The sequence below is a fragment of the Phaethon aethereus genome (genome assembly GCF_964289735.1).
Source record: "Phaethon aethereus genome assembly, chromosome: 23".
NCBI classification, from domain to species: domain Eukaryota; kingdom Metazoa; phylum Chordata; class Aves; order Phaethontiformes; family Phaethontidae; genus Phaethon; species Phaethon aethereus.
The window spans coordinates 4,531,359-4,548,569 of record NC_138599.1 but is presented as its reverse complement, the minus strand read 5'-3'; the positions used below and the strand labels follow the sequence as shown (position 1 = coordinate 4,548,569).

The 17,211-nt window shown below is 47.8% G+C and overlaps 1 protein-coding gene across 3 annotated transcripts; it reads right to left on the bottom strand.

The window, feature by feature from the left end:
* Positions 1-2,041: 2,041 nt before the first annotated feature.
* Positions 2,042-15,309, bottom strand: B3GAT1 (beta-1,3-glucuronyltransferase 1; the record flags this gene model as incomplete). 3 transcript variants are annotated; one of them, XM_082009913.1, is made up of 4 exons in its annotated part: positions 2,042-2,128; positions 8,940-9,236; positions 11,802-12,310; positions 15,183-15,309. In XM_082009913.1, the coding sequence occupies 4 exons, from the start codon at positions 15,292-15,294 to the stop codon at positions 2,042-2,044; spliced, it is 1,005 nt and encodes a 334-aa protein (XP_081866039.1). The 3 variants fall into 3 exon arrangements, with proteins under 3 accessions (XP_081866039.1, XP_081866040.1, XP_081866041.1); XM_082009914.1 differs by lacking the exon at positions 15,183-15,309 and having other exon boundaries at positions 11,802-12,141; positions 12,225-12,310; XM_082009915.1 differs by lacking the exon at positions 15,183-15,309 and having other exon boundaries at positions 11,802-12,141; positions 12,228-12,310.
* Between the last annotated feature and the right edge of the window lie 1,902 nt (positions 15,310-17,211).

The window sequence follows — 17,211 nt, the reverse complement described above, 5'->3', positions numbered from 1 at the left end:
ATGGCTGCAGCAATCTCATTAAAACCCACTTCCAATTATTTTAGCATGGATGAATAGAGAACCACATGCTGTAAACATAACTCCATCCAGGAACATAGAGGTCTGTCAGAGTGCCCTCCAAACCATGAAACTAATGAAGGGAAAGGAGAGGGAATACAAAGAGAACCGAGATACTTGATGGGTTTGTTCTAACCTGCCTTGCTTTTCACCCTCCCCCAAAACCTTCCTGTCTTGTGCAGCGTAATAAACACTGATTAAAGTAGGTTTAAAATTAAGGGCTAAGGTGCCATCTCAGAAGGCAGCTGTCCCCTCCATGAACAGAGAGCTGCTTAGGCTGTTGCACACATAGCCACAAGGTACGTGTGTCTCGGGAAAAACAAGTCATCAGGGGCCAACACGCTCCTGTGGGCATTCTCACCCTTGCTTTCAGGTCCTGTAAAACAGCCCCCTCAGTCTAGACTACCATTCCAACTGGGCTGTGTCTTCAGTGCATCATGCCTTGCATGCACTTCTCCCAAACCGAGCATCTCGCGAGGCAGCTGGTCTTGTACTGAAGTTGGTGTCAGTCCTGTATTTTCTGTGCTTTTTCTCCACCTCCAGAGCATCTGGTTCTGCTCAGAGTCCAGGAGGAAGGGCAGGGGAATTTGGGTCGTTTATGTATGCAGCGTTGCTTGTTTTCAGTACGCTAAAACTCTTGGAAGTCAGCAGAGGTCCTGGCTACTGCACGTCTGGCTGGTTGTGTGCCGTGGAGAGGAACCTTGCAGGCTGTGCATGAAGAAATCTGCAACAGAGACACAACCAGCATGTATATTACCCTTCTGCCTCGCTGCAGTTAGCTGCCACCCCTTGGAACTATCCCAAAACCCATCTCAGATTGCAGATCTGTGAGTACTGCTGCTAGGCAACTGGGTGTTGGTGAAAAGCAGTTGTGACAGCGCTGAAGAGCTATGGCCTCTCTGCAAAGCTGCTATATATAGTGCAGATATGCAGTACAGGCTTTCCTCTACTGTCCTGCCAACGGGCTGCAAAGGCAGGCCACTGCAGCAGGCAGGGCTCCATCCAGTTAGCCCGAAGGAATGTGGTATAAGAGCTCGTTACTGTTAAAAATATACCGCTGCTGAGCAAATCTACCCCTTTCCTTTGCTGCTCTTACTTCTCTGTATTCGAGAGGAAAAGAAAACAAGCAGCAACCTTCTCTCCCCTCCAGGCCTGGTTCTACACTCCAGTTAAAGGGAGTTGTGCATTTACTGTTTTCCCCCATAATAATGAAGAGAGGCAACATAGTCTGGATGCAGATATGAGCGAATAGCCCATCCTTCACTCTAGCAAACCAGCTGCAGAGTGCACTCTCAAAATACAGAAGACTAAACGCACCAGGATGCCCAGGTAATTAAAGGTGGGAAGCCAGGACATGAACAAATGAGCAGAAAGTCAGCCATCAATGTGTGTGTTCTTTCCTCCTTTCCACTGAAGGAGAAACTACATGCTCACCTTAGGTAAACAAATACCTCATGTGGGGTTTAATCCACACCCTCCCGTACTTGTCACTGATTTTGTGTGGCTTTGATGTGGATATAAATTAAATCTCTTAGTGAAAGCTTCTGCCCGACTTAAAAATGCTTTCACTGATATTGCCTTAGCTTTCCTCAGGTGTTTGCAGGTGGTTGAATCCACATCCCTCACCCTTGTGCTTTAGCTAGATTAGTACAGTTAATAAGGTAACCTTCTTGTTTAGACCAGGGTTTGTTTTTTTAACAATGCCACTTCTGCCTAAGCTCTCACTCCCTGTTCCCCCACCTTCTCACCAGGTATTTACCCTTTTAAGAGCTTGTCTAAAGATAAAAAAGATTAACTAATGGCCTCAAGAAGTTTTGCAGTAAGGGAAAGTCAGAGGTGTGAAAAATGGAAATTAAAAAGCACATTTAAAGGAGCTCTTATTTCCTGTCATTGTCTAGTATTTTCCTTTTTTACTGTTGCTTCTCATCACCGTTCAAAAATATGAGCTCTTACCTGGTGTTGGTCTCCATTCAGCCCCGCAGGGTCAGATTTCCACATTGGGATCTGTGAATCCTTTCTTCCCCTCATTCACCAGCACAGGCTTTTCTGTCCTCGTATGCCAGACTAAAATCTGAAGGAGCCAAAAGAAGTCATTAGCTGCACCTCTTCACTGCACTAACAAATATTCTTGCACATTAAATCAATAGTGCAATTTAACCATCTACCCTGGAGCCTAATGGTGCATTCACAGCTGAAAGGAGGTTGGCATAAAACTTCATTTAGGCAAGCCTACTGCTATCCAAAATGCACAGTGCACAGAAATTACCCATTTTACAGTGTTCTGTCGTGGGACATTAACCTGCTCCTTCCATGTAGTTATCAACCATCTTCCTCGAAAGGCTCGTCAATGTTTTCAACAGTGTAAGGCAGTTCCTTCATAACCTGACAATCACATACATGTTTCCCCATAGACCAAGTTCCTTACTCTGGTTCTTGGTTATCGTGTTACTACATCCTTGGCCAGTGTGGAGTCACTTGCTAGGCTCAGAGTGGAAATGCAAATTCTTGCCACTTCAGGCCACATCATGACTCCTGCATTAGAGGGAAGAGGCAGTTATACTGAATACCACCAGCTGTTCCAGTAGTCACCACTGCCTTTGGTTGTGTGACATACTAAAATGAATTTTTCAGTGCATCTCTGAAAATCCATTTTTGGGGAGAAGACATTAGTCTGCTCCCTAACCTCACTATCACTTCTTTTTCACCTTTAAATTCTTTCAAGGCCCTAAAAAGATGTGGGAGTGACACTGATCTAAGAAGTACTTACTGCTGCTCCAGTTTTGTTGCAACCTCTGCTGTCTCAGAGCTGCAAGATCCAAGAGCTGGTTACAGAACGCTCCCTTCCTCCCACATGCTCTGGGCTGTACACAGACCTTTCGTAACCCAGCTAGCATTAGACTACCGTATGACCTCAAAAGCCCCATACATATTTCCTTTGAAATGCTGGCCCTATGCTGCCATGCACTATTCTGTACCAGGTACAATACACTGCATTACTTTACAGCCCCTCTCCAACTTGCTTAAAACAGAACTGAAGCTTCTACTAAAAGCTTTGCTCAGTGTTGGCAGCAAAGTTTAATATAGATCAACATCTGTGGAGGAGTACTGGAAAAAATACAAATTGAAGAGGTGGTCTAACATTTGGGGGGGAAGTATTACAGGTAAATAGTTTCTAGTAGCTGTGCTATACTGCTGGCACAGGCAGTTCTGGAAGCTGTTTAAAATACTCTGTCCTCACTAGACTCAATTATACTTATTGCTTTGCTCCTAGAACCTGGATTGCTGGGAGCAGCTTCATCCCTTCAAAGCTCCAGTTTCCTGTTTCCCTTCACCTGTTCGCGTTGATATTTCCTACCTTGCGGGGGTTTCCCTCTTGTTGCTATGACAATACTCTGCACATTTAATCCAAGTATCTGCAAACCATTTCATACCCAGTCCCTGCTTTTCTGAAAAACGAGGGCATGTTCTGTTTCTAAAGGATGAACAAAGCACTTTTCAAACCCTTGTGGTTAAACAGGAGCACCCTCACCTTCCCAAGAAGCTGTTTGACCAAATTTTTCTCTGATGTGAGCAGTCACCTCCTGTGCAGGGCTTAAATCTCACCTGCTAATACTAAGGCAGTAGAGACCAACTGCTGTCTGGAGTGGGTCCAAAAAAACATTTCATCGCTCCCCCGCAACCACTTCAGAGCCCGCTCATCAAAGTTAGCCTTTATTGTAGTCCTGCTCACCCACTGCAGCAACGCTGCTGCAATTACTGCGTTACTTTCCTATGAAAAGGCAAAACCAAACAGGTCTGTACGAGTGGCTCAGCGCTATGCAAGCATCAGTTACGGACTCCTCATCCAACAAACAGAATGTATAAACCTTAAGGCAGCCCAGGTGCTAGAAAAATCTTGTAGCCAATTCTGCTTTCAAGCGGGAGCAGGTAAGAGCTCTTTCCACTTCTGACACACAAACACTCAACCCTGCTGATGGCCAAGGGTTGCACTCTGCCAGGAATAGGACTCACACTTAAACAACTCTAACCACATACTCCATAAACAGAAGACCACAACTACAAATTAGTAGCTTTTCTTTAAACTGGATCCCACTTTTGCATTGTTACAAGTCCCCCAAAAGACAGTTACATTAATTTAAAATGGACCAATTTTCAGTTTGCAGCTTGATACAGCAGCTTCTACCATTTTTCATGCTGTGTTCTGTAATGTGGGAGGGAGATCACCATTTAGTACAGAAACACCCGCTTTTCCTCTCAGCCAATTGCTTGATTTTTTCCACAAGCAGTGTGTTTGTTTTATGCCTCAGGGAAGCTTTGGCTTGTGCAAAAAGTACAGCTTGCAAAGGAGTAAACAGTGAGGGGGACCAGGTGCCTGACTTCCCCTGAACATTGGTTTCATGTAAGTCCCCTGAGAGAGTCCCCTTTAAAAATCTCTGCTACTGCAAAAGAGTTCCAATCATTTACAGCCTCGCCATTCAGAATCACAGGACTCAAAACAGGTCTAAGAGATTACAAAGATTCACCTCCATAGCAGACTTCTTCATTGTCTTCTAACAGGAAATTAAAAAGCAAACAGGCAAGTCGACCTAGAGTTGGAGGGAGTCACAGGATTTCAAGCACACAGACCCTCTGTGGAGGGTTTCAATAATTGTTATTTGAAATGGAGGCTGCACAATGTGAAGAAAAAGAAACACCAAGCTGAAACAACAGATTTGCTTCTTCTCAGCTTGTGCTAAACCAAATTTCTGCAGGCTCTCTTAGGCATTGTGGAGGCCCTCTTCTCACAAAAGCACATCCATTGGTATAAAAAATAAAGATTGCTTCTCCCTATAACTCTTGGTTTTCTCATATGTCAGGAGAATAGTGGCCACTGCTATTAAAAGAGCCAGAGCTCAAACAGCTATCTTCAACTGTGCAGTTACACCAACTTGAAGATCTGTGCTTTGTGATGGATATTATAGGCAAAACATACAAGGCTACAAGAGAAGAAAGGGTTAGAGCGGTCTAATTTGAGCTATTGCAGTTGCAGCACAGATCTGAAGGTCCACCATGGAGCATGCAGGCAGAAAGTGCTGCAAAACCCTAACTACTCTGACGTAAATTCCAGCTTTGTGTTGTGGTACAGGTGATGGCATTGCCACAGCAGCTCTGGTGACTAATCAGGACAAGACAAGGCCAAAAGAACCCTCCAAGTTCTGCATGTATGTCGTAAAAATCAACAGCTCCAGCACTGGTGTCTTCACTGTGCACATGAAGCTTAATCAACGAAGTGCTGTCACGTAGCAGCCAGGATACTGAATGCTCACTGCAAATCACTGGTCACAAACCCACACGAAAAGAGGAGCCCAGTCTCAGGAACAATCTAACCCAAAAGAAGACAGGTCTGCTCCATCGGTACCCTGCTGCTCAGTCCCTGAAAGGCAAGGAATATAAAGAGCTCACGAAGCTGATTCCCCTGCCTGCGGTCTGTAGCACCACAGGATAAAATCAGGAGGAAGCGAAGTACTCCTTTTCAAGCCTTCTTGCCTTAGGCTGACATTTTCCCTCTCCCCTGCCCACTCTGCGCCAGTTTTAGCTGTTTTAGATCTGTGATACCATAAAGCAGCCAGTTCTGGTTTCCTTTTGGTGTGCAATTTCTTGGCTGCTGCTGGGCCCAAAAGCTTGGTCTCCTCCATATGCACAAGGATTCACTCCCCTCGCAGAGCCAGTTCCAAGACCCACGGTAGCCACAGTGTTGGTGTGTGGTTCAGGTACCGCTGGGAGAGCTCTCTCTGCTCCCTGTTCTCTGGCCGGTGTCTGAGAGCAACTGGTTGTACCGACTGTGGCCTTTAACAGCGTCCACACGCGCCTTGCCTGTAAGGCTCAGAGACAGCCGATCCCAGGCCAGCGCAAAGCTGCCAGCTGGTTCCCTTTCACAACATCCACCTAAACACCGAGCTGCTAACCCGCAGATTTAATCTCAGATCTGACTCAGCCAAGAGATAAGGAGAGAGCAGGAATGACTACTTTTAGCCACCGCTTCAATCCCAGTGAATTGCTACCAAGACCACCTGAGTGCACAAAAGCCTGTCTCACCCAACGAAACGTACCTATGCCTATCTCCCTGGAGATACAAGCGGCTCCAGGAGCAGCCTCATTTCCAGTGACCTTGTATTTTTTGGTCTGCTCTCTTGCGCCAGCCCAAGCTGAGGTTTCTTCAATAGCTGGGGCCACTCGAAGTCGCTGTCCTTTAAGGGTTCCCTGGTTGAGCACACTGCAGCTTGTTTCGTCAGGCGTTAACAGAAAATGCAGAGCAAAATATGTTCCAGTTACACCTACCTTATGGGAATACAGAATCTCAGACCTCTATCCTGTGTCAGTGGATTGAAAAGAGCATGATTTGCTTTGGGGTGTGCGTAGGGAAATGCAGAAGCAGCAGAACACAGAAATACATAGCATGCTTGCAAAGCCTTGTTTTCTTACAACTCCAGTATAAACCAACCCTTCCCTCTTGATAAGGAGGGATAACTCTCTCCTTTCTCCTCAGCAATTAATACTGACTTCCTTAATTTTCTCCTTCATTTTGGGCTGTTCCCAAATCAAAGAGAATAAGCAGGATATATGTCTTTGGCAAAAGCTTAAGCTTTTTGCAGAAGCGTGCATTTGTGGGTTGAATTCTGATAAATATTACAAATATCAGCACTGCACACAGGGAAGGCAGCATTTCTTGAGAACAGATGTCTATGCTTATTTTACATACTTCTCTGATCCGTCCTTAATGACTGTATCTGAGCACACAGTAATTTTTAATGTAAATCTCACTGCAAAGCAGGAGTATGGTTATGCTTAACAGAAGCAAATCACGACAACTGCTGGGAGCACACTAGCACAATGAGAAAGAATTCTGTGCTTTGATTTCAGGGCAAGAGGACCCCAGACCACAGCCTACTTTTGTCCTTCTCTGCTGCTTGTCTGGACTCTCCTCCTCTTCAAACAGGTGAGCAAAACAGCAATTGGGAAATGGAGGCTGCTGGCATCAGCTAAAAGCAGAAAGGCAAAGCTCAGCCTGCAAAGCTGCACTCAGAGTTTGCCAGGAGCAGACAGCATTCAGTTCACAACAAGGACCCTTGTAAGATCCCTACAGCCTAGCCAAAAAAAGAAATGCAGTCTGCTTCAAATCCTGGCCAGCAATTCCTGCTTCTTCTCCATCTCTGACTTGCAGCTCTTGCGTGACAGCACTGACACAGTAGCCTGTCTGACAGCATCATTTTTTTCCTCCTGCCTGGAACCAACCTTTTCCTCCCTCTCCTTTCTCCATGTGTTCCTCCACAACTGTCACTTCCTATCCCCAGCCTTTTAACACAGCTTCTTTCCAATAGTTATTTACAGCAGGGACAATATACCAAAGATTGCATAACTGGTCAAGGAGTAAACAGCCCTAATCTTCTGTACACCAGACTAAAAGCAACCTGTGCATCTTCCTTGGCCTATTGGAAACACACTTATTTCCAGCCAGTCCTTTCTTTTCAGCTAGTAGGGCACGCAGCGCCCGAGAACAGAGATCTACTTTTAATCCAATCTCTTTTCCCACCCTTGGGAAACCATCTGTGTTATTTACCCCAGTGCTGGACAGCCATAACCATAGACATGTAGATTTAAAAAATGAGGCACGGCAGGTATCAGACAATAAAAAAATTTGCTCCTTCCCCTCAGCTCCTCTTTCTTACTCCTGGACTCCTTGCCTGAGCACTGCTGAACATTGAGATCCTTGTTTTTGATGTGGCTGGGGGCTGTGGAGTCATGCAGATGAAAAGCAGAGACAAAGTGTATTATTCAAAAATTTTTCCTATCCCAAAAAGGGATGGAGACCTGGATCCAACACTGGGTCTGTTGGCAGTAACAGCTTATTTGCAAAAAAAGGATAATCCTCCTGGGACAATTAAGCAATAAAGACTCCCTAAATCAGACTGGGTGGTGCCTATTACAGACAAAGGCATGAGAGTGCTACACAGGGGTCTGTGATCTCAGAGGGGACCCCTCCACACCTGCAGTGCTCAGTGGACCCACACACAAAGCTTTCAAAAGCACTTGACAGCAACACTATTGCTGATGTTCTATGATTGATGCCTGTCACACTAACCAGCGTTGTCTCATTGTCTCTCGCATGCTCCCTTGTCATTCCAGATAGATATCCATCTGTTGTCTCTCATCTTAGACTGGGAAGTCTTTAGGGCAAGAACCATCACTGTGTTCTGAGTTTCTATGTTATTTAGCACATAGGGGTCCTGCTCCGTGACCGGGTGGCTCCTAGGCCCATGTACAGTCACATAATTAGCAGTCATTTGACAGCAGTAAACCCCCCCCCAGAATGAAGCTTCCTGGAAGCCTCAAAGAGCTCAGAGAAATATTCCAGGCATTAGAACATTTTTACATTATCTCTGACACAGAAAGATCCAGATTATTGTGGACAACTACAGCGATACTGCACAGCAGTTAAGAGGGAGAAGGAAACTTCGCAATAAGGCAGCGATTGTGTGAACAGTCCTGGTGCAGCCAGGAAACACCGTGGCTGGTACTCCTGGGTTACAGTTCAGACGGGTTCCAGAGTGCCAAATCTCATGTGATGCTAGCTTATCACAGGAGTACCAGTATGCAAAAGCCCCCTCTCAGGAATTCACATAAAGCAACAAACATACATTTCACCTATGGAATTCCCTGCTCCAGGGGATTAGCAAGGCCACAGATAAGCCCATTTGGAAAATAATAAGGATATTTTCTAGAGGTAATGTAAGAGGAACAGTTACAGCGGAGAGAAGACTGTATTTCTGAGTGATGGGGTTGAATGGGCTTTCCCCTACCTGTGAATCCTTACAACCCATATGTGTGTGAGGAAAAGACTGTACCTTAGTGCAATTGGCAGCTTTTGGCTCAAGGTCATTCAAGGTCACTAGTTCCCGAAGCAGGCTGCTCTCTTGGTAGCCTCCCTTCACTCCTCGCAGTTTGAAGTAAGCCTGAGATCGCTGGAGAATCAGTCTGAGGTTCACAGCAAAGCCCGCCATGTCTATCGCAAAGGGGCGATGGGGATCGAACACGGTTTTCCAGCCGTAGACCTTCCCTGCAGCGTTCACTTTGGGTGACTCATAGCGCAAGCCACCGACGAAGGCTACTGGCCACACTGACACCTTTCTGGTGCTGCGCATCTGGAGGCAAGGAAAGAGAAGGGTATGGTGGGTGCACACAGAAGGATTGGCTGCATGCGACTTCCAACACAAACCGGCACCCCGGCAGAATGACTTCCCCTTGCTCTCTGTCCTTCTGTCCTCCCAGAACGTCCCTGAGCTTCAGCACGAAGCCTAGTGCTAGGAGCCTGGGTTATGCTCCCAGACACCCTCTGCAGCTTGGACCCAGCCGCAGAACTCATTACTCACCTGTACAAGGATGCACATCCTGGAGATGTAGAAGCAAAGTGCTTTGGAAAGTGGCAACTAACAATAGCAATAGTAATGGATAGCCATGGAACCAGGCACCAGTTCAGCACTAAAACCAAAGCTGCCAATAATAAACATAACTGAGATTTAAGAGTGGTTTTCTGTCCAAAAGTCTTTAGAGCTGTGGGGCATCAGTCCTCCACATGGACAGCTGGGGAAATCAGGACACAGAGGAGGGAAGCACCTTGTCCAAGGCCACCTGGAAACGCAGGAATGGCGTATCTAGGAAGAAAGGTGCCTTCTCTGAAAGCTAAGGAGTTTGAGCTGCAATCTCAACCTATGAGCCACAGAAAGGCTAAAAGCATCTTTAGAGTGAGACACTGCAGCTGTAGCCCACAACCTCAGGGACAGCTGAGAAGTGCAGCCTCTCTAGAAACTCTCAGCGTGCAGGACGGTGCTTTGTAGCTGCTCCTGCTACCCAGCGGAACAACACTGGATGCCTCTACTCCCTGTGGAGTCAACAGAAACAGATAGGAGCCGTCAGGGGACACTTCAGTGCCTGCACTTGCCAACGCAGATGCTTTGAATGCCAGTCTGCCCACTGACCCCCCAGCACCCTGTCCTGCTCTGCTGGCAGGCGCCGCCTCACATTCTGCTCTCGGCCCAGTCTCTTAGATCAGGGATCTCCCAGAGCTAATTTCATCACTGCTAATTACTGCGAATGAGACCAGAAGAGCTCTGGCACTTGCCCTTCTGCATTATACACATGCTAAAGGCAGCCCCTGTCCACAGGGAACAATAGTGCATGTCTTCTGCATTTCACAGCACATTTCATTGGCTCCATGTGACCTTAACTGCAGCTACGTATCAGAGAGGAGACAATTCTGTGAGCAAAGCACATGGGTGAACGAAGGAACACTTTCTGCTTTATTAATGTGTCATGTCTGTCTCTGAATGCTGCCAGAACCAGCCTCAAAGGGGACTGTGGAAGAAAGACGTTCAGTCCGAGTTTGCTTTCAGCTTTAAAAGCGTGGCTATCCAAGCTAAAGTGAAAGCCACCAGGGAAGGGAAAGGGGGCATGTATGGAGCAAATAAATAGGAGATTCTTGGTATGAAAACTGGCAACTGGTCAGGAAGGAAGCAATCCTCCTTTCTTGTCCCTTGCTGCAAGAGCTCAGCCTCAGGAGGGCAAGGGAACAGGTAATTTCTGAGCTGGAAGCCAAGTGAGGTACAGTGTACCTGGCACTGTAAGACCACTGCAAACCTGCAGACAGGGAAAGGCTCCAGTAGGAGTGGAACAAACAGCAAAGGTGGGAAAGCACATGGGAACTTTTCCCTGCTCAAGCCTGACAAGATTATCAGGACATGCTGAAATTCAGCCTGCCATCCCAGTTCCTGGAGCTGCAGACTTCCAGGCTGAGATCTCAGCCCCATCACTTACAACATCTGTCCCTTGATGCTGCAAGAAGAAGAGCTCCAGAGGGGAGTGCTACACACATCTGCCAGCAGAGAGACAGCCCACTCCATGGCAGTGCATGAAAGGCTTTGCTTTTCTGGGCGGAGAAGCAAGCTTGCTCCTTGCATGTGTGGCAACCTAGAGACAACCGCACAAAGAATGTCTGAACAAGATGTCCTGCAAGTGCCGCGACTGTGCTCACACCATTCAGGTGTAACTCTGAAAGGGCACTCAGCTGGGGATCTGTGCAGAGCCGGTGCCAGGCTCTTCACAGCTAACAGAATTTAACCAATGGATACTCTGGGATGAGAGCAAACAAATGCAAACAGCAAGCAAGGCAGGGAAACCCCAGGGACTCCTTAAACAAGAACAAACATGAATTAACAGACAGCCGAGTGCAATACATAGGGGTGGTGGAGAAGAAAGGTGGATAACATTAGATCAGGAACTAGCTGGCAACCTCCTCCAGTGGGGGCAGGGAAGGAGGATGGGTCAGGTTTCTTTTGCTAGGCACGTGCTTCTGCACAGGCACGTCGGAGAGTAGGCGATATTCCAGCTCCCCACAGGGGAAGGCAGCTCCTCATTAGCTTCCTTTACAGTAAAAACTATCTGCCTCCTGATCACATGCCACAGGATAAACTGGGGTTCCCGTTACTTCGCACAGGATGCCTTTGACAATGGGAAACGCACACTTTGCAGCACAGTAACCAAGCACCAGAGAAAACTTCAGGACAGCTGCAGTGGGACTGCAAACAAGACTGATCCAGAGCTCAGAGGAAGATGTACACAGCATCTCCTCAGCTCAGTACTCAGCGTCTTTTACACCCCACGTGCTAATCTGCTGTGTTCAGCCAGATGGGGGTCCCCCAGCAGGGTCTTACCTCCTCAAAGAGCTCCAGGCTGTAGGTGTTATCATCATCCGCAAAGTAAACAATCCCAGGCTGGCTGTTATTTTTGTTAAAGGTCTCTCTCAGCCATCTCAGGGCAAGGTTCCTCTGCATGGTCCCCCGGGGGATGCGGGGATCCCTCATGTCTCCTCGCAGCTTGTAGTTGCGGGGCGTCTCCACATTGAGGTGGGTGTAGTTAAGCCCCGTGTCCCGCAGCAGCCGGGTGATGAGAGGCGTACGCCGCTGTGAGTCCTCCACCAGGATCCAGTGCAGGTTCGGCACGTGTAGGAGGGTGTTGGCCAGGCGCGTCAGCTCTGCCTTCTGTACGGGCCGGCTGTAGGTGGGTGTAATGACGTGGATGGTGGGAAGGGTGTCTGACCATGGGGGTGGGCGGGTATAAACATATTCTGTCCTCACCACCTCCACAATGTCCCGGTCCGACAAGCAGTATTCCTTGGAGTCCAAGCCTGCAGCGAGATCACGCCGGGAGTCACCACCATCATCTGAGCAAGGGTATGAGAAAGAAGAAAAAGCCGCATGGACTCAGTCCTCTAACATCCCCCGACTGAGGCAGCAGGCTGCTTGCTAATAGCAGGTCACCCTCATGGTTTCAGAGGAAAGGAAAAAAGCTCGGATGGAGGCTTTAATAAATCAGTACACAAATAAATAAAGGAATCAGGGACAAACACACATGAGAAAAGACGTTCCGGCTGTTAGAAAACCAGCACCAAACAAGGCCTGAGAGCCCAGGACAATACGACAGCTGAGTGCTCAGAATAAGCAACTTCAAAAGGCACCCAGAAGAGACAGGCTTGCACAGCAATTAGATCTAGATAAAGAAAATAGCAACATGGATTGATGATCTGTCATTCCTGAAGAGCTCCAGTGCTCTGAGAACCAATGCTCAGTGGGACAGGACTCATGGCTCTGCACTCAGGCACTGGAGCACCTGGACCAGGAGGCACGGAACTAACTCGTGGAAAATACAGAGTCAGTGAAGATCCCTCAGCAGCAGCATCTGGCCAGGATACTGCGGTACCCCTCTGCTCTCCTGACAGGCCTGGGATAGGGCAGAGAGAAGTGTGGAAAGACACACTTCAAATCCAGAAATGGATGGTAGAAATTAAAGCCTGTAATTGTAGGCTTTTTCCTGCAGAGACTTTCACCTGCCTCTGACTAACCTCTCCTCAAAAAGTCCCTACCAATCTCTGAACACAACAGCCTATTCAGTAGTGCAAATGTGAACAATGAACAGCATATATATAAGATACCCTGATGCAAACATACAAAATCCTTGCAAAGAGAGACTTGTTCACAATCAGCTCAGGGAAAAAAAGATAGTCATGCACCTGTCACTTTTCCAGGGTGTGACTTTCACATTTTCATACCACCGTAGACCAGCAGGAATACCAGTTAGGAACTGGCAGAGATGAAGGGGCACATCCACTCAGGATATAAGCCAGCTGCGCTCTAGTGGGCACATAATACTTTGAGCCATAGATTTTGCAAAACCAGCTACTACCAGGAGCTTCAGATGAGAAAGAACAGGAACAGACAGACATCATGTCTGATCCAGCAGGGTACTACCTATGTTCTTTTCATAGCATGTTATTCTTCCAGCAGCATGGACTTTGATACCACCCCCGAACCAAATGAAGACCGTACTCCATGGCACTGATGGAGGGAGGGTGTATATCTGAGGCAGGGGGACAGGGACAAGGTATCCTGCACAGGCCCTGTATAAGGCAAAGGACATCAGCATCAGATAGCAGAGCTCTCTGAAAGCAGAGAACACTGGAATCAATTCAAAAATAAATCTGCAAAATGCATTGGACACAGGCACAAATGTAATTAGCCAGGACGGTGCTTGAGACACTTTGCAAACCCCTGCAGGTCAAACCCTCAGCTGTAAATCCTGGCATGTGTAAGCACTGCCGTTCTGTGCTTGCTAGCATATAGATGCACATCTCTTTTTCAGCACCTGCTACCAAAGGATCTTGGAAACACATTACAAGAACAAAATGATTTCTCCCAAGAGCTTTCAGGTTGGTCTCTATCACCACTCATTTTTCACTGGAGGCTCAGAGAAGCAGAGGCAGAGGAAGTGTCTTACCAAGGTCATCGGTAAGTTCAGGGCTGAGTCAGAGTGGAGCAGCCTCTGTGCCGTAACTTCAGGGCCCGTGGCCATTCACAAAAAAGAGCTCCTAGTTTTTAGGGCATTGAATTAAACTGGTACACAAACAGTGTACTCTTAATAGTCTTTCAAGTCCTGTTTCAGAGACCAGTAGATCCCTCAACCTCTGAAATGCTATCCCACCTTCCAGAGGGGATCACAGTCATACTCCCCTTAAGAACTGCCCAAAGCCTCATGGGTGGCTGTCAGTCCCCCAGGGAGAAAGGTAAAGCTGCTTGGGACAGACACTGAACTTCTGACAGTTCTAACTGCACATCAGACTGTTCAGCAAAAGGATAAGCAAATGTGGAGGATTGGTGTAAACATTAAAACGAAAAGAGGAGAGAATCTCCCAGAGAAAGGGACCAGAGAGGGAAAATGAGCTGGCCTTCTTCCCTACAGGCAAGACTGCCCAGACTGACCTGCCTGTCCTGGTGCTCAGCAGAAGGGCAGAACCAAGAATGAAGACCACAATAGGCAGCGTGGCTTATTCAAGCCCCGAAGAGCTCTCACCACCCTTGGATATTGCTGCTATGCCAAGAAAGGATAAAAATGAGGACCGTTCTGGCCAGAGAGGATCCTCCAGAACTTCCTGCATTCATCTGACCTGGGCCAGAGCTCTAATGCTTTGCGTGAAAGGTAGCATGGAAGCTGACTCTCTCATAGCATTGTAACTCCACCAGTCAGATGAGATGCTGGCTCTTGCCTTCTCCTTCAAGTGCAAGAGCACCAGCTTGCTGCTCTCCTGAGGGAACTTAAAAAAAATGCTTTTTGCCTCAATCTCCCAGAGCAGCTGTCTCAAGTGGCAGCTTTGTTTCCTCTCCTCTTTGGTTTTTTTTTGCAGCTTTTGTGCTGGACTAACTTGTGTGCAGAATGCTGCAAAGGCCAGCAGGAAGGGCTCCTCTCTTATGGATCATCAGGGAACAAAGAAAAGCATCTTCCTTCAGTACTCTGATTCTGGATTTAGGCCATGAAGAGCTCTCCAAGTGCAGTAAGCACATCCCATGGCTTGGCGTTTGATGTCTCTGAAGAACCCCTGTGAGCACTGGGCTGTTCCTACAGCAGAAGTGGAGAGGCTTCTGCATGAGCATGGACTGGGAGCTGAGATGAGCATGGCTGCCATGGAGAAATGAAATGAGAGAGGAGATGAGGACGAGGGAGGGATGCACAGGCTTGGCATGGGCTGGTTTGATTTCTCTCACCCTTGTGCACTGCAAGCAGTGGAGCAATGGTGCTCTGGTGCCAGACGGTGATTAGTAGTGTCCAGGGCAGAACTATCAGCACGATAGCCAGGATGTCTCGTCTCTTCGGCATCTCCAAGACTGACTGGACCCACAGCTCCTCATTACCTGACAGTGAAAACCCCAGAGACAGAACAGCAGAGCACATGGAGAACAGAAATAAATGGGCAAGAAGGAACAAGGACAGAGAGAGAGAACGCGAGAGAGGGAGAGAGCAGCGAAGGTGACACGACTCGTAGGTCTTACCAGTGCTTACAACCCACCCATTGCAGAAGCAGGTTTGGAGGGGCCTCGGCTGCTGGGACCAGGAGCAAGAGGGCACTTCTGCAGGACACTGCTGGAGCTGCCAGCAGGAACCTCAGGGACTCATTTGGAAGGAAACCTGCAACACAGAGCAAAGGTTTGTAGGCAGAGAAAAGTACTAGGGAGCTGCTCCATTCAGTTCACAAATCCTCTTCAAGAAGAGTAAATCAAACTGGGGCAGTGAGCAACAGAAATGTGTTCCACCCCTCCAGGGAGAGATGTCTCCTGCATGGCCAGAGCCTTGCTTTCCTTTGCATCCATATGTCAAGCAAGGCCCTTGCTTCAGCCAAGCAAAAGTTGCTCAGTGCCACAGTGTCTGAATCATCCCCCAATGGAAAAAGGACCCTTCAACCACAAGCCAGCCAAGCCTTACAACACCAAGCCTTCCCAAGCCCCTAGGAAGAAGCAGGGACCACAATGACCACATTACTTGCCTGACACATCAGCAAGTGCTCTGACCCACCAGACCCTCTCCATCCGCCAGGCAGAGCATGTAGGGTGACTGCGCCTATGCTCTTGGGAATAGAGCTCTAGTGAAGCTAGTGACCCTTCGTTTTGCCCGTCATTGTAGTCCCTTTAGCTCAGACCATCTTGCTTGGCACCTCTGATGCAGCCAGTTTTATTTCAGGCTTCCAATGGCCTGTTCAGGTTCATTTCTTCCATCTCGGAGGTGTTGTGACTGGAGTATATTAAACTGCCACAATGGCTTAGTTTGATTCAATATAAGCACATACAAGATTTAAGCAGACTGTATTTTATCCAAGTATCTTGGCAAGCAAAGCACATCACTTAGCAGGGACGCGCACGGTGGACAGTTTGCAAACATGGGTAGCAGTTTAGTACCACTGTTCCCATGTGGGGGAATGCATTAGCCCGCTGCTAAAAGGGCTGCATTGCAGACAAGCGAGAGCCCAGAGAATACTGCAGTCGAAGGCAGGGAGCAGTCTGCTCTGGGGAAAAGCACTCATCTCCCACTGCAGAGCCGCTGGCTGGCTGGTCAGTCACTGACACTGCAGTGCCCTGGAAACTATCAGATCCCCTCCTTAGACCAGAGGGGAGCTCCTCAAGCCTGGGCTGTAGATACGATGCTAGTTTGCAAATATTTTTCCCGAGACCCTTGGAGCTTGCTTTTTCTTGGTTGCATGGGGCAGTCATGGAGAGATCCATTCAAACCCCCGATTAGCCCAATTTGGATTGATCTGAATTTCCCTTGACCAGTGGGCTGTACAGTCAGCCTCCGGCACTGAGCCCAGTGGAAGACTTGAAGTGAAATGGTTCCAAGAACTGATGGGTTGTCCTTTTAAAGTGCAAGCAAGCAATATTCAAGTTGCTGGACAGAACCTGCTGCTTCCAAATTAGCACTTCAATCACAGGGGTATTAATTTACCAGGGAAAACAAAGGGTAGGGAAAACACAGGTTGGCCTTTGTCCTTAAAAGGGGCATGTAAATATCCCTCAACAAAAGTTTCAGCAAATCCGTTTTTTTTTATCTCCACACTTACAAAAGCCCAACTCATCGAAAAATTGCAGGCCAACTCTAGCAAACAGCCAGTTCCTCACCCAGAGGTCTCTCACCAGGGAGGGATCTGCCACCTCCCATACAAAAACCTGTGCCAGAGATTATGGTGCTGGCATCTACAGAGCTGGGAACCCATCCTCCTCATGTGCACCCACCCTCCTCCAGCAC